The sequence below is a fragment of the Somniosus microcephalus genome, chromosome 14 (genome assembly GCF_052327205.1).
Source record: "Somniosus microcephalus isolate GS21.2 chromosome 14, FLI_Smic_1.0, whole genome shotgun sequence".
Taxonomy (NCBI): Eukaryota; Metazoa; Chordata; class Chondrichthyes; order Squaliformes; family Somniosidae; genus Somniosus; species Somniosus microcephalus.
The window spans coordinates 74,342,967-74,358,401 of NC_141000.1; the positions used below are offsets into that span (position 1 = coordinate 74,342,967).

The following is a 15,435-nucleotide window of genomic DNA, read 5'->3' on the forward strand; positions in this document are numbered from 1 at the left end:
ATTTGCCTACATAACAGTAATCACTGCATTTCAAACTAATTAACTGTATATGCAGTGTTTTGACATGTAATAAGGAGATTATGCACTAGGTGGTTATTAGGCAACACAAACAACTTGCAATTATATAGCATCAGTATTGAAAATCATCCCATGTTTCAGAGCCATAATTAGACAAAAATAAATGCTACGCCAAAAGAAATATGAAAAGGGGCAACTTAAAAAGTTCCTCAAAAAGATGGGTTTTAAGGAAGGCCTTCAAGGATGAGAGGAAGGTGGCGGTAGGAGGGCTTTAGGGAGGGAATTCCAAAGTGTAGGGCCAGGCAGGTGAAGAGAGGGGCGATGCGCAAGTCGGAGTCAGAGGAACAAAGAGTTCCGAGAGGACTGCAGTGCTTGAGGAGGTTAAAAAGAGAATGGATTAGGCTATAATTTAGAAACAAAATCACAAAGTTAAATTGGACAAATGGGACCCAATGTAGTCACCCAGGACAAGAGTGGGACATGGTGTCAGATAAAATACTGGGACCAGAGTTTTGGATGTGCTTAAGTTTACAGAGCATGGCAGATGGGTGGCCAGCCTGGAAAGCATTCGAATAATCGAGTCTGATGGGTAACAAACGCACGGACGAGATAATTTTGCAGCAGATGGGCTGAAACAGGGGCACAGGTGGGTGATGTTAAGGAAGTGTAAGTAGACATGGGGATATGGAATCGGAATCTCAGCTTAGGGCAGAATAGAACAGCAAAGTTACGGTCTGGAGTAAGCAGAGACAATGGCCAGGCAGGGAGATGAAATGAATGGCGAGAGTACGGAGTTTGTGGCAGGGGACAAAGGCAATGGCAAAACTTTGCTGGGGAGATTCAAGTTGCGGGAAAGAGGGACACAGATTTTGGATGCAACAATTCGTTCAAGGAGGGTGCTAATGACAGACGCTTGAGGAGTGGGAATGATTTATAATGTTAGCTAGCATGGGGGCCGGGAAAGAGAGTTGGATGGTCTGCAGTTTAGTAGGAATAGAGAGGTAGGAGATATACCAGAGAAAGATGTAGGATCAGGCCGCGAACATAGGGGAGCTGGCAAGGGGGTGGGGGGGGGGGGGGGGGGGGAATGCAGCAGAGGCAGCTGAACAGATGGTCTCATTCTTAGTGACAAAGTCATCCATGAGCTCCTCAAACTTCTTGTTTGAGGCGAGGGTGGAGGGGCTTATGGAGATGGTTGGTAGTGGACAAAAGAAACCAGGGGCTAGCTTTGCTCTCCAGGATGATCTTGGGAGTACCGAGAAATTTTGGCAGGAGAGCAAGACCTAATAGCGTTTGATATGGTCCAGCCAAATCTGGTGATGGGCTGGCTAAACCAGTTGTACACTAGATATGCTCAAGTCTGCACCCCTTGGAAGGCCAAAGGATAGGCAATTGGGAGCTTGAGTGCCATTGGATGAACGATCTTTTCCAGTGGTGGATGCAGAAAGAAGTGGTGATGGATACAAGGAACCATGTCTGTGATCAAGACCATGGGAGTAGGGCAGTTAAGTGAGATGCAAAGTTGAGGGGGTGGCCGCAAATATAGGTAGGGGAGTTTAGATGGAGGGAGGAGGGAGAGGTTTAGCGAAGGCAGTGAAATCAGAAGGGGGGGGGGGGGCAAGGGGAGCTGAAATGAAGATTGAAATCAGAGTACAAGGAGTTGATCAGTGCAGAAGCTGAGGGAGTAAAGGAGGGACAATGTGAATCATGAGACAGTGTTGAATCAGAGGTAAAAGTGGTTGATGAAATGTTATGGCAAAAGGGGACTGAAGAGGGAGGAAATAAAAGTTGAACAGATATTTCAGTAAGGGAGGGGAAGCAATGGGTGAGCGAGCACCAGGTAGGAAGAAGTGTTTTGGGAAGCCAAAAGGATAGAAGATGTGATGAATCAATGGGGAATGGTGAAGCAAAATGTATGGGAAGTGAGGCACTGAGGGTTACAGGCTAAATTTATATTGTACGTCATCTGAAAATGCAGCCCGAGTCCCTTAGTGGCTCCCTTCCATGGCACTCAACCTCTTACCTGAAACAAAAGTAGGTGAGGTGAAGTGAGCGAATTGAGATGAGACACTAAGTACACAAAGACAACTCATTTACTTTTTTTTAGCAGAATAAATGGAGTCCTGAAATTAAATCCCAAAACACATAAAAATCCCAGATTATCAAGAAAAAAATGTATGACATATTCTGCACCATAACTAAATGGCACTGATAATACATTGTGCATTACATGGCATAAATGCCCCTACTGTTATTAAACAGCATATCTCAGACTCTCCTCTGATAATGCCACAGTGATCTGGCGATATATTTCTCCTGTCGCGCAAAGACTTGTTTTCTTATCTCGATGTTCAAACTGTTAAAGATCTTCAGAATGACTGTTGTGCACATTTAATACAAGATATAGAATTCCTCTCTACCCCAGTTTAACAAAGGGTAAATTTTAGTCTAATTTAAGGTATGGGGTGTGCAAGATTGATACATCTGATTCAAACTACCTAGAGTGAAGGAAAAGGGGGGGGGGGGGCAGAGAAGAGGAGATAGATTGTGTTCCAAACAACTAATAAAAACAAACAAGGAAGCCTAATTAATTCTGTGGCATCATGATTTGGCAGCTCAACAAGGGGAAATTAAATCAATGATGGGAGTTGCAGGAGCCCTGTAACAGGTATCCCAAAGGGTAGCCCCAACAGTAAATAGATTCAATGTGATATGGGAAGCCAGACATTTGATAGAAATCAGTTGTAAGAAGTGACCATTGCCACGTCAGGAGCTACTTCTCTGTCAGATGCATGTATAGGAAGGGCAAGAAGCCCATAATATTCAACACTGATGGAGCAGAGTCTCAGGGTGACTGGCAGAATCAGATGTCAGCATGCAATAAAGGATGGTGAAGAATGGCACTGGGATAATTTCCCAAATCCCTTACTATATGGAATAGGAACCTCACCAGTTTTCTGAGAAGAAATTAAGACCAAGGCGAACTCTCCAAGTTGTTTGAACAAGCATTCTTACCTCCCATCAAGGAGATGATCTTATCCTACAGGAAACCCTAGTTAGAATGCAAAGGTCTGAGGAGGCCATACTCATCATTTGTGTGCTCCATGGTAGCACAATTTAAAAAGTTCATCATATTTTGCAAACTCGTATCAAATCTCAGGTGATTGAGAGCTCATCAAGTAGCACCAAATTGCACACAAGTCTGCAGATCTGAGAACTATGCCTGAGCTGATGTGACAGAACAAAGTGGGGCGCTGGACATGGGAACATTCTGAGGAATGCATCTCTGGCAGGGATGGGCTGCTGAAATGCTCTGGAGTGCCCAACTTCACAATCTGTATCGGCCCACATTGTAATACAATTCCTCACAAACATTTTTTCCACAATATAAGTTACTTACAAACAAGAAAAGACAATGATTACCTTTTAAGAGGTTGCTGGGTGGAGGAGTTAATACAAAATGGCCACCCATAAGAAGGGGCAGAACATAATTCAAATTTATTTGCCACCTTCGGGGGGAAAAAAATGCGACAACAAAAATTGACTATTTAATAGGCAATTCACAGTTCAACTGGACATGTGCTAAATTTTCTACAAAGGCAGAACTGTATGATATTTCAGGTTTCAATAAAATATTTTCCCTAGGTCCCGCTCTTGCATTGGCAAATTCTATGAGCACCAGACCCACTGGGGTAATTAGCATTATATTTTAATGCCAGTGGGAAAAATTTAAAATAAAGATTGTCTTTAATTGGGAACTGGTCAGCACCTATCATGCTACGGTGTGATTTAATTAGTCCGTAAGGAATCACCGTTAGAGAGCACAACTGGGTGCAATTCAGTAACAGATGGTAGGTTTCTTGCACTGAAAGGAAAGCTCCTCAGATAGATTTCAGTCAGACAGAAACCTTTAGACAGATCCACCAAACTACAGACAACACCAAATAACCCCTGGGCTGCATTTGCTCCATAACATAAACAAGAGATGCAATACAAGGTAGCCAGGTAATTATTTGGGGAAATGACTTCAACCCAATGCTGAATGTTTGATGTACTTGCTTGACAGATCTTTGGCAATATAACAGAGAAAAATAAGTAAGTAGCAGAATGGACAGAAAGCAGGGGTAAAGGATAGCTATTCAGAGGGGCAGAAGGTGAGAAGTGGGGTCCCACAAAGATCAGTGCTAGGTCCAGTGTTGTTCACAATTTATATTGGTGATTTAGACTTTGGAATCAAAAACACAATTTCCAAATGAGTGTGTGCGTGGGAGAGAGATAGTCAATACCGAGGAGGACAGCAACAAATTACAAGACAAGATTAATAAACTTGCAGAATGGGCATGTAATTGGCAAATGAAGTTCAACATGGGTACAGGTGAGATATTACATTTTGGCACGAAAAATTAGGTCACATATTACATGTAAAAGAAGAAACCTAATGGGGTACAGGAGCAAAGGGATCCGAGAGTACAAATACACAAATCACTAAAAAGTACCAACGCAGGTTAATAAGACCATAAAAAAGAGAAAACCAAGCACTCGGGTTTATTTCTAGAGAGACAGAGCTGAAAAGCAGACAAGTTATGCTAAACTTGTAGCGAACCTTGGTTAGACCACACTTGGGAGTACTGTGTACAGTTCTGGTCACCATATTATAAAAAGGATATAGAGGCACTGGAGGGGAGGCAAAAAAGATTTACAAGGACGATACCAGAAATGTGAGGTTGTACCCATCATCAGGAAATGATGAGCAGGCCAGGTCTCTTTGCTCTTGAAAAGAGAAGGCAGAGAGGTGACCTAATAGAGGTCTTTAAAATTACTGAAGGTTTTGATAGAGTAGACATAGAACAAGTGTTTTCATTTGTGGGAAGAGCAAAACTAGAGGCCATCAATATAATATAGTCACCAAGAAATCAAATAGGGAATTCGGAAGAAACTTCTTTACCCAGAGAATGGTGAGAATGTGGAACTCGCTACCACAGGGAGTGGTTGAGGCAAATAGTATTAATGCATTTAAGGGGAAGCTATATACAGGAAACTTTTGTTTATCTGGAGGTTAAATGTCTGGAAAGCTCTATCTACCGGCAAAATTCAGGAGTCGGTTCAGATAATTTTTTTTCTTTTCGTTGCTTCTTTTCTCCAGTCCTGGCTCTGCAAGCGTCTCTGTAGCTAAGCAACAGCTTCAGCTAGACGCAAGCTGCGCCAACTGTTTTGAAGCTGTTGCTAAGCAACAGGGTTTGTTGCTTCACGCGGCGCTCTGAGCTCCGTATATTTTAACATTAGCGCTGGTTTCTACGGCAGTTTTGATCGAACGGCACCAGCTCGGTCCCGTCGGTGCCGGATACCAGAAAGTTTCCTGTAAGCATATGAGGAAGGAGGGAATAGAGGGTTATGCTGATAGTTAGATAAGGAAATATGGGAGGAGGCTTGAGTGGAGTATAAACACCAGCATGGACTGGTTGGGCTGAATGGCCTGTTTCTGTGCCGTATATTCTATGTAATTCTATGTAGAAGCCAGATTGGAGCGGCTCAAATGATGTTGAGAGCCATGTACAGAACTGGAAGGTCAGAGCATGTTCAAGAACCAGAGCGGAAGGAAAGTTGGAGATGTGGCAATAATTAGAAAAGACCCATGGGTCGAGTGGGTTTGTTTCTGTAAATAAAAAGAAGTGTGAGGACAGTGGTTTCTTAAGAGGAGGGAGATACTGCCCGAGGAAAGGGAATCAGTGACAATATCTCCCAGCATAGGAGCTGGAAGGTAGTTGAATGAGCAATATTTGAGTAGGGAAGGGATTAAGTGAGCAAGTGATGGGTTTCAAGGATGATGAGTTTGAAAACGGTGGGGGAGGGGGGGGCGGGTAAGATGGAGGAGAAAATGAAAAAAGGTGAGGTGAGGATGGAGGATTAGTGTGAGCAGGAAACAGGAGAAAGGTTGCGACAGAGGACAAGAATCAGAAATTTATGGCACAGTTCAGCCCATCGTGTCTGTGCCAGCCAAAAAAGAGCTATCGAGCCTAATCCCATTTTCCAGCTCTTGGTCTGCAGCCTTGTAGGTTACGGCACTTCCAGTGCCTATCGAAGTACTTTTTAAATGTGATGAGGGTTTCTGCCTCCCACCCATTCAGGAGACGAGTTCCAGATCCCCACCACCCTCTGGGTGAAAACATTTCTCAACTCCCCGCTAATCTTTCTACCAATTACTTTAAATCTATGCCCCCTGGTTATTGACCTCTCTGCTAAGGAAAAAAAAGGTCCTTCCTATCCACTCTATCTAGGCCCCTCATCATTTTATACACCTCAATTAAGTCTCCCCTTGGCCTCCTTTGTTCCAAAGAAAACAAACCCAGCCAATCCAACCTTTCCAGATAGCTAAAATTCTCCAGTCCTGGCAACATCCTCCTAAATCGCCTCTGTACCCTCTCGAGTGAAATCACATCCTTCCTGTAATGTGGTGACCAGAACTGTACACAGTACTCTAGCTGTGGCCTAACTAGTGTTTTGTATAGTTCAAGCATAACCTCCCTGTTCTTATATTCTATGCCTCAGCTAATAAAGGCAAGTATCCCGCATACCTTCTTAACCACCTTATCTACCTGTCCTGCTACCTTCAGGGATCTGTGGACATGTGCTCGAAAGTCCCTCTGTTCTTCTACACTTGTCAGAATCCTACCTTTCTTCCTCACGATCAACCACGCGGCCAATTTTTGTATCATCTGCAAACTTCTTAATCATGCCCCCTACAATGAAGTCTAAAATCATTGATATATACCACAAAAAGCAAGGGACCTAGTACTGCGCCAAACGGAACCCCAGTGGGAACAGCTTTCCAGTCACAAAAACACCTATCGACCATTACCCGTTGCTTCCAGCCACTGAACCAATTTTGGATCCAATTTGCCACTTTCCCTTGGATCCCATGGACTTTTACTTTTCTGATCAGTCTGCTATGCAGGACCTCATCAAAAACCTTGCTAAAATCCATGTAGACTACATCAAACACACTACCCTCATCAACCCTCGTTACCTCCTCAAAAAATTCAATCAAGTTAGTCAGATGCGACCTTCCCTTAAAAAATCCATACCATTTGTCCTTGATTAATCCGTGCCTTTCTAAAATGACAATTAATACTGTCCTTCAGAATTTTTTTTCAATAATTTGCCAACCACTGAGGTTAGGCTGACTGGCCTGTAATTACTCTGTCTATCCCTTTCTCCCTTTTTAAACAAAGGTACAACGTTGGCAATCCTCCAGTCCCCCGGGACCACACCTGTAGCCAGAGGATTGGAAAATGGTGGTCAGAGCCTCAGCTATTTCCTCCCTTGCTTCTCTTAACAGCCTAGGATACATTTAATCAAGGCCTGGCAATTTATCTACTTTCAAAGATGCTAAACCCCTTAATATTTCTTCTCACTATGTTTATCTTATCTAATATTTCACAATCCTCCACCTTAACTACGGCACCTGCATTGTCCCTCTCTTTTGTGAAGACAGACGCAAAGTATTCATTAAGAACCAAACCCACGTCTTCCACCTCAGCACACAGGTTACCTTTCGGTCTCTAATAGGCCCTGCTCTTTCTCTAGTTATCCTCTTGCTCTTTATGTACTTAAAAAAACATCTTTGAGTTTTCCTTGATTTACTTGCCAGTATTTTTCCATGCCCTGTCTGCTTTTCTAAGCAGTGAAGGCAGCTGCACAATGGTTTTGATATTCAGTATGAAGAAATCCATGAGCTCTCGCATTTGCCGTTTAAGGTGAGGGTGGATGAATTTCAAGAGGCAGCTCATCTTTGAGGCAACAGAGGTACTCGGAATTGAAGGGCATTAGACATACAAGGGCACCGTAAGCACAAGTAAAGGTAAGGTTAATGAGTTCTCAGTATCATGATGGTGAAAAGAGCAGATAGAAGGAAGAAAGAAGTCTACAGGACGATATAGGCGAGTTGGTTAGATGGGCAGAACAGTGGCAAATGGAACTTAACCCTGAAAAGTGTGAGGGGATGCATTTTGGGAGGACTAACAAGGCAAGGGAAAACACAATGAATGGTAGGACCCTAGGAAGGACAGAGGATCAGAGGGACCTTGGTGTGCATGTGCATGGATCCCTGAAGGCAGGACAGGTAGTTAAAAAGGCATATGGGATACTTATATTCTATGCCTCGGCTAATGAAGGCAAGAGCAGGGAGGTTATGATGGAGCTGTACAAAACGCTAGTTAGGCCACAGCTGGAATACTGTGTGCAGTTCTGGTCGCCACACTATAGGAAGGATGTGATTGCATTGGAGAGGGTGCAGAGGAGATTCACCAGGATGTTACCTGGGCTGGAGCGCTTCAGCTATGAAGAGAAACTGGTAGGCTGGGGTTGTTTTCCTTAGAGCAGAGAAGGCCGAGGGGGGACCTGATTGAGGTGTACAAAATTATGAGGGGCATAGATAGGGTAGATAGAAAGGAACTTTTCCCCTTAGTAGAGGGGTCAATAACCAGGGGGCATAGTTTCAAGGTAAGGGGCAGGAGGTTATGGGGGGATTTGAGGAAAAACTTTTTCACCCAGAGGGTGGTTGGAATCTAGAACTCACTGCCTGAAAGGGTGGTAGAGGCAGGAACCCTCGCAACATTCAAGAAGCATTTAGATGAGCACTTCAAACGCATTGCAGACAAGGCTACGGACCAAGTGCTGGAAAATGGGATTAGAGTAGACAGGGCTTGATGGCCGGCGCAGACACAATGGGCTGAAGGGCCTCTTTCTGTGCTATATAACTCTATGACTCTATAAAGCCAAAAGAGGTGGTGAAGTTTAACAAAGGTAAAATAGTAAATGAATATTTTACAGAAGTATTTCCCGGAGAAGATAATTTAACTGACATTTCATTTGTGTAATAACAACAGAAAATGCTGGAAAAACTCAGCAGGCCAGGCAACATCCGTGGGGAGAGAAATAGAGTCAACATTTCAGGTCGAAACCCTTCGTCAGGACTGAAAAAGCACAGGAAATGAAACAGACTAAGGCCAGTTTGGGGGCTGGGAAATGGGGATGAGAGAACAAGAGAGAAGTGAAGAGACATCAAGAGGTATTCAAAACGAGACGAGATGGTGATAGGACTAGTGGAGAGACAAAAGACAGCTCTAGATTAGGTGTGAAATGCGCTGGCAGAATGAGAGACAGCTGCCATGTGGGAGAGAGAAAAAAAGGGGGAAGGGCCCAAACAAAGGTGTGGATAAAAAATGTAATAGGGGCCGAGGTTATGATCTGAAATTGTTGAACTCGATATTGAGTCCGGAAGGCTGCAAAGTGCCTAATCGGAAGAAGAGGTGCTGTTCCTCGAGCTTATGCTGGGTTTCCATGGAACCATGCAAGAGCCACAGTATGGTGAGGTCAGAGTGGGAATGGGGCGGTGAATTCAAATGACAGGCGACCGGAAGCTCGGGGTCACCCCTACGGACTGAACGGAGGTGTCCTGTGCTTTTTCAGTCCCGACGAAGGGTTTCGACCTGAAACGTTGACTCGATTTCTCTCTCCACGGATGTTGCCTGGCCTGCTGAGTTTTTCCAGCATTTTCTGTTGTTATTTCAGATTTCCAGCATCCGCAGTATTTTGCTATCATACTTCATTTGTGTAGCTTTCCTTTAGTTTGCCTTTTTAAAATAATCCAAGTCTTCACTGGTACAGATTGCCAAACCATCTCAAATTTATGAAGTAATTATTCCCTGGAAATTGCAGTACTTTGATATTATGGATGCTATCTTGATCATTTGTAAGAACCAGATTCATATGCAAGTTACATTTACTGGAATCTCCCAACACATTAGCTCAAAAGTAATCTTGTACCAAACTCACTAGTTCTAACTCAGTTATATTACTTCCATTAAGGAATTCCCATTTTATGTTACATTAAGTTGAGTTGGTTGAAGTTGGCCTTAATTACAACATTGTCTTAACATATCTTTATTATTCCATATTACAGGTTGTCATATCTTTATGGGAGGCTGGAGAGCATTACCTGGAGACGGAGTATGAAAACAGGCACACATATATCCATTCTTGGCTGGCAAAGAGGGAAGCAGCTCCTGCTGAAATCCTGGGCCCCCAACTGGTGAAACTATCATTCAACAAGATGTGTGTCCATGGTATAGACAGGAAAATTGGTGGCAATGCACGCTCACATTTCTTGACGAGTTGTACTGCTCACCATGTCTCTCCTGGTACCTTCTATCTACCTGGGGAGGGCTCAAACCCATGGTGGTCAGTTGTGTAATGACCAACTAGTGACTATCCTTAGATAAGCAGGATTCCTTTTGAGTCAAGATGGCTCCAAGATAACACGCCTGTTCCAAAATTCTTCAATGAATATATATTCCATTGATAAATTAAAAACTCCACGGGAAAAATTATCCTTCCTTGGCTAACTAAAGAAGTTAAGGATAGTATTAGATTAAAAGAGGCTTATAATGTTGCGAAAAATAGTTGTAAACCTGAGGATTAGGAGAGCTTTAGAAATCAGCAAAGGATGACCAAAAAAATAAATAAAAAAAGAGAAAATAGAATGAGAGTAAACTAGCAAGAAATATATAAACAGATTGTAAGAGCTTCTACAATTATGTAAATAGGAAGAGTAGTAAAAGTAAGAGTTGGTCTCTTAGCGGCTGAGACAGGAGAATTTATAATGGGGAATAAGGAAATGGTAGAGACTTTAAACAAATATTTTGTATCTGTCTTCACAGTAGAAGGCACAAAAAGCATACCAAAAATAGTGGGGAAACAAGGGGCTGAGAGAGAGGAACTTAAGTAATTAAGATCAGTAGAGAAAAAGTACTCGAGAAACTAATGGGACTAAAAGCTGACAAATCCCCTGGACCTGGTGGCCTACATATTCGGGTTCTACAAGAGGTGGCTGCAGAGATAAAGGATTCACTGGTTGTGATCTTCCAAAATTCCCTAGATTCTAGAACTGTCCCAGCGGGTTGGAAATAGCAAATGTAACCCTACTATTCAAGAAAGGAGGGAAGAGAGAAAACCGGGAACTACAGGCCAGTTAGCCTGACATCAGTTGTCAGGAAAATGCTGGAATCCATTATTAAGAAAGTGGTAACAGGGCACTTAGAAAATCATAGTATGATTGGGTAGAGTCAACATGGCTGTATGAAAGGGAAATAGTATTTAACAAAGTTATTAGCGTTTTTTGAGGATGTAACTAGCAGGGTACATAAAGGGGAACCAGTGGATGTAGTATATTTGGATTTCCAAACAACATTCGATAAGCTGCCACATAAAAAGTTGTTACGCAAGATAATGGATCATGGGGTTGGGGGTAATATATTAGCATGGATAGAGGATTGGTTAACGGACAGAAAACAGAGTAGGGATAAACAGGTCATTTTCAGGTTGGCAGGCTGTAGCAAGGATCAGTGCTTTGGCCTCAGCTATTTACAATTTATATTAATGACTTAAGTTTGCTGACGATACAAAGCTAGGTGGGAATGTAAGCTGTGAGGAGGACACAGAGCCTGCAAGGGGATATAGACAGGTTAAGTTAGTGGTCAATAAGGTGGCAGATGAAGTATAATGTGGGGAAATGTGAGGTTATTCACTTTGGTAGCAAGAATAGAAAAACAGAATACTTTTTAAATGGTGAGAAACTATTAAATGTTGGTGTTCAGAGAGATTTAGGTGTTCTCGTACAGGAAACACAGAGTTAGCATGCAGGTACAGCAAGCAATTAGGAAGGCAAATGGCATGTTGGCCTTTATTGCTAGAGGGTTGGAGTACAAGAGTAAGGAGGTCTTGCTACAATTGTACAAGACTTTGGCGAGACCACACCTGGAGTACTGTGCACAGTTCTGGTCCCCTTATCGGAGGAAGGATATACTTGCCTTAGATGGGGTGCAACAAAAGTTCACTAGATTGATTCCTGGATGAGGGGGTTGTCCAATGAGGAGAGATTGGGCCTATACTCTCTGGAGTTTAGAAGAATGATGGGTGATCTCATTAAAACAAAAGATTCTGAGGTGGATTGGCGGGGTAGATGTTGAGAGGTTGTTTCCCCTGGATCGAGAGTCTAGAACTAGGGGGCATAGTCTCAGGATAAGGGATTGACCATTTAAGACTGAGATGAGGAAGAATTTCTTCACTCAAAGGGTTGTGAATCTTTAGAATTCTCTATCCCATAGGGCTATGGATGCTGAATCATTGCATATATTCAAGGCCAAGATAGAGAGATAGATTGATTTTTGGGCTCATGGGGAATCAAGGGATATGGAGATCGGGCAGGAAAGTGGAGTTGAGGTCGAAGATCAGCCATGATCTTATTGAATGCCAGAGCAGGCGCAAGGGGGCCGTATGGCCTACTCCTGCTCCTAATTCTTATGTTCCCACTTTGCTGCAGATAACCCAGAAATTGAATGCTCTAACTGGTAGGGTGCACTTTGCTGGACAGGAAGCTCATGAGTATCCTGTGCTGGTATACTGTGCAGTGTAGCTGGTTAAGTTCCAGCAGTACTGACACCTCCTTGGGGATCCCTAAGCCTTGGTAAGTGGAGCCTGCCCCTACAGGGAGCATGTGCACTCTACATTGGAAAAACAGAAAATATATGCATGGATTTTCATTAGCTTCATTTGGAGACTCAAAACTCCATAGGTTCCTACACATGTCAGAAACCTTGCTGGCCAAAACAAAGTGCCTTATCCTGCTGGGCTGTCTGTGACTTACATTAGATTACTTAATTTTACACCTTTTTCATTTCTACATTATCCTTAATGTACAAAGAACCTGTCTGTTCAATCCTTGTATGGAGTGGCTGATTATGTATATCTATATCCATATCCACTGATGGGGAGAAAATTAGATTCAGAAAATTTAGCAGTATATAAATGCAATTTTGTTGGTTTGTATTTATTTTAAGTCCTTGTTAGTCTAAATAATTTTAGTTTTTCAAGACACAATACTGGTAACTGAAATTGAAGTTGTTGGAATCTAATAAATGAATCTGGATAATTACACAAATTTCATATACATTTGTTAATCTTGGTGAGCTTTCAGATCCACTGTACTTTATTTATACTGAAGTAATCTTGCCCAATTGTATGGTCAACATCACAGTTAAAAATGGAACAAACAGAGGACAATTGAAACACAATTAAATTTATATATAATTTCCTACTATGAATGACTTCTGGTACATCACCCAGGATGGGGATTGGAACTTGGGTCTCCCAACAGAGTACAAAAGTAGAATGAGTGACCAGTCGTGCCCTTGACGTTTGGCAACACTTAAGGCTTTTTCCCGCTCGCCAAATCATAAAATTATTAAAATATTCATGTAAAGAGGTAATCTTTCGACAATACATATGCTTTCACCATGCATACACAAATCTGCACAAACAAGATAAAACTGCTAAGTATTTATTGTGGTGATAATGCAGAAGTTTCCAATCGTTAAAGGGGGTCTCCTCCTGTGCTACAATTTCTACATTTTTGCCAACTGAAGTAAAAGCAACGCAGTAGCACAAATAATGGGATTGATGGGGTGGGAGAAGAAAACAAATCTTCAGCTATCAGTACTAACCACTTATTGGTTTGAGAATGCTAAACATACAAGTAACTGCTCAATACAGTAAATGCCATCTGATTAAATTCCAACAAGAATCCTTCAAATGGTACAAACCTTCCAGTAGTCAGACTGTAAACTGTAGTACCTCTGGTATGCAGATAATGCTGAAAGGCAAAAAGAGAAAAAATCTGAATTATCTTTATTTCATAAGATTTTCAAAATAAGAACAAAAAGCAAAATAGCAGAAACCTGAAAACACTCAGCAGGTCAGGCAGAATCTGAAGAGAACAGACAAGATATCCCAGGTATGGATCCTTCCAAAGATGAGGATTTTAAATTTAATGCACTGGAGGACAGGAGGCTAATGTAGGTTCATGAGGACAGAAGTGATGGACAAGCAGGACTTAGTGCAGGACAGGATACAAAAAGCCACATTTTGGACAAGTCGAAGTTAACAGAGCAGAGAAAGTAAGAACAGCATGGGCAACATTGAAATAAACTGCTCCCCAGGTAACAAATCTGGATAGGGACTTCCGCAGCATGGGAGGCAAGACAGGGTTCGGGGTCAAATGAGGATGCCATGGGTATGCAGTCTTGTTGAACGTGATGGGAATTGGGTTAAGTAAGCAGAGTTGTGGCTAGCACCGAAACCCATGGCTTTGGTCTTCCCGGTGTTCAAATGAAGGAAGTTGGGGCTCATCCAAGACTTGATGTCAATCTTGCAGCATAGAGGTGCTCATGGGTAAAGAGAAGTGGTGGAGAGGCATCATCAACAAAGATATAGAAACTGACCCCATGCCTCCTGATGATGTCAATAAGGGAGAGCAAATTGAACAGGAAAAGGAGGATGAAGGATAGATCCTTGGGGGACTCCTGAGGTGACCTTGTAGGGTAGGGAAGGGACGTCATTGCTAGAGATGCACTGGCTGTTTCCAGATAAGTAGAGTGGGAAAAATGCAAGAGCATCCCATAGAACTGTCCAATGAATTGGGGGATGGGTGGTAGAAGACTACAATATAATAAACCATGTCAAATGATTGTGGAAGATTAGGAGAGACAACACATCAAAGTCTCAATGTCACAGAGGATGGCATTCATGATTTTGGCCAGGAAAGGAAGGCAGACTGGAGAGATTTGAAAGAGAGAATCCCTGGAGATGGGCAGAGTAGGGAAGCTATGACACACTCTAACCTAGAGCCCGAGAGGGGAAAAGGAGGCGAGAGATGGAATTATGATGAAAGGCGGCTGCGTCAAGGGTGGGTTTTTGATAAGAGGTATTGTCGGTAATTTTGAAGAGAAAGGGGATGGTGCCTGTGGAAAGGGTCATTAACTGCATCAGCTAGCGTGTCGGTTCAGGGGTTGTAGTTGGGTGGATATTAAAATCGGTGTAGTCCCACAATCAAGTTGATTAACAAACATTGAAAAGACATTAAATTAAATTGGGCATATGTCCTGAAAGGTGGCATAGTCTTTATTCATAATTGCAGTTCTCATCTATCTAAGCATTTAATCACCACTGAATATTTCAGCAACAAACTGAGCAACTCAAACATTAATTGCTGCATACTTTAAAACTATCGGACAGTTGCTCATTATAAAACAATCCTGCAAGACTTAAATTTGTTCTGATTTCTGTGTGCTGTTTGGGTTCCCAAAAATATTGGATAAATCCTTGAAAATACCACCAGCACTGGCAAACCAATTTCCATCATGGATCTCTTCATCAAAGAGTCTAACAACCAGCAACCTTGTGTAAGCAAAAATTGAGAACTGCGATGGCTGAAAAGACCAGATGAAGAGCAAAACCCCATAGTACAGAGCATCACTAAGGCTGAAAAAGAACGAGAGATGCAACACTCTACTTGGACCATTT

The 15,435-nt window shown here is 42.5% G+C and overlaps 1 protein-coding gene across 4 annotated transcripts in view; it reads right to left on the reverse strand.

Moving 5' to 3' along the window:
• The window catches only part of kdm6a (lysine (K)-specific demethylase 6A), a 317,166-nt gene that overhangs the window by 233,111 nt on the left and 68,620 nt on the right, over positions 1-15,435 (reverse strand). For all 4 annotated transcript variants that reach the window (XR_015080830.1, XR_015080829.1, XM_086006692.1 and 1 more), the window contains exon 4: positions 13,677-13,726. Coding sequence is in view for 2 of the 4 variants with exons in the window: in XM_086006692.1 (XP_085862818.1) it covers positions 13,677-13,726 (50 nt within the window). In the remaining 2 variants the exon portion in view is untranslated. The remainder of the gene's footprint in view (positions 1-13,676; positions 13,727-15,435) is intronic.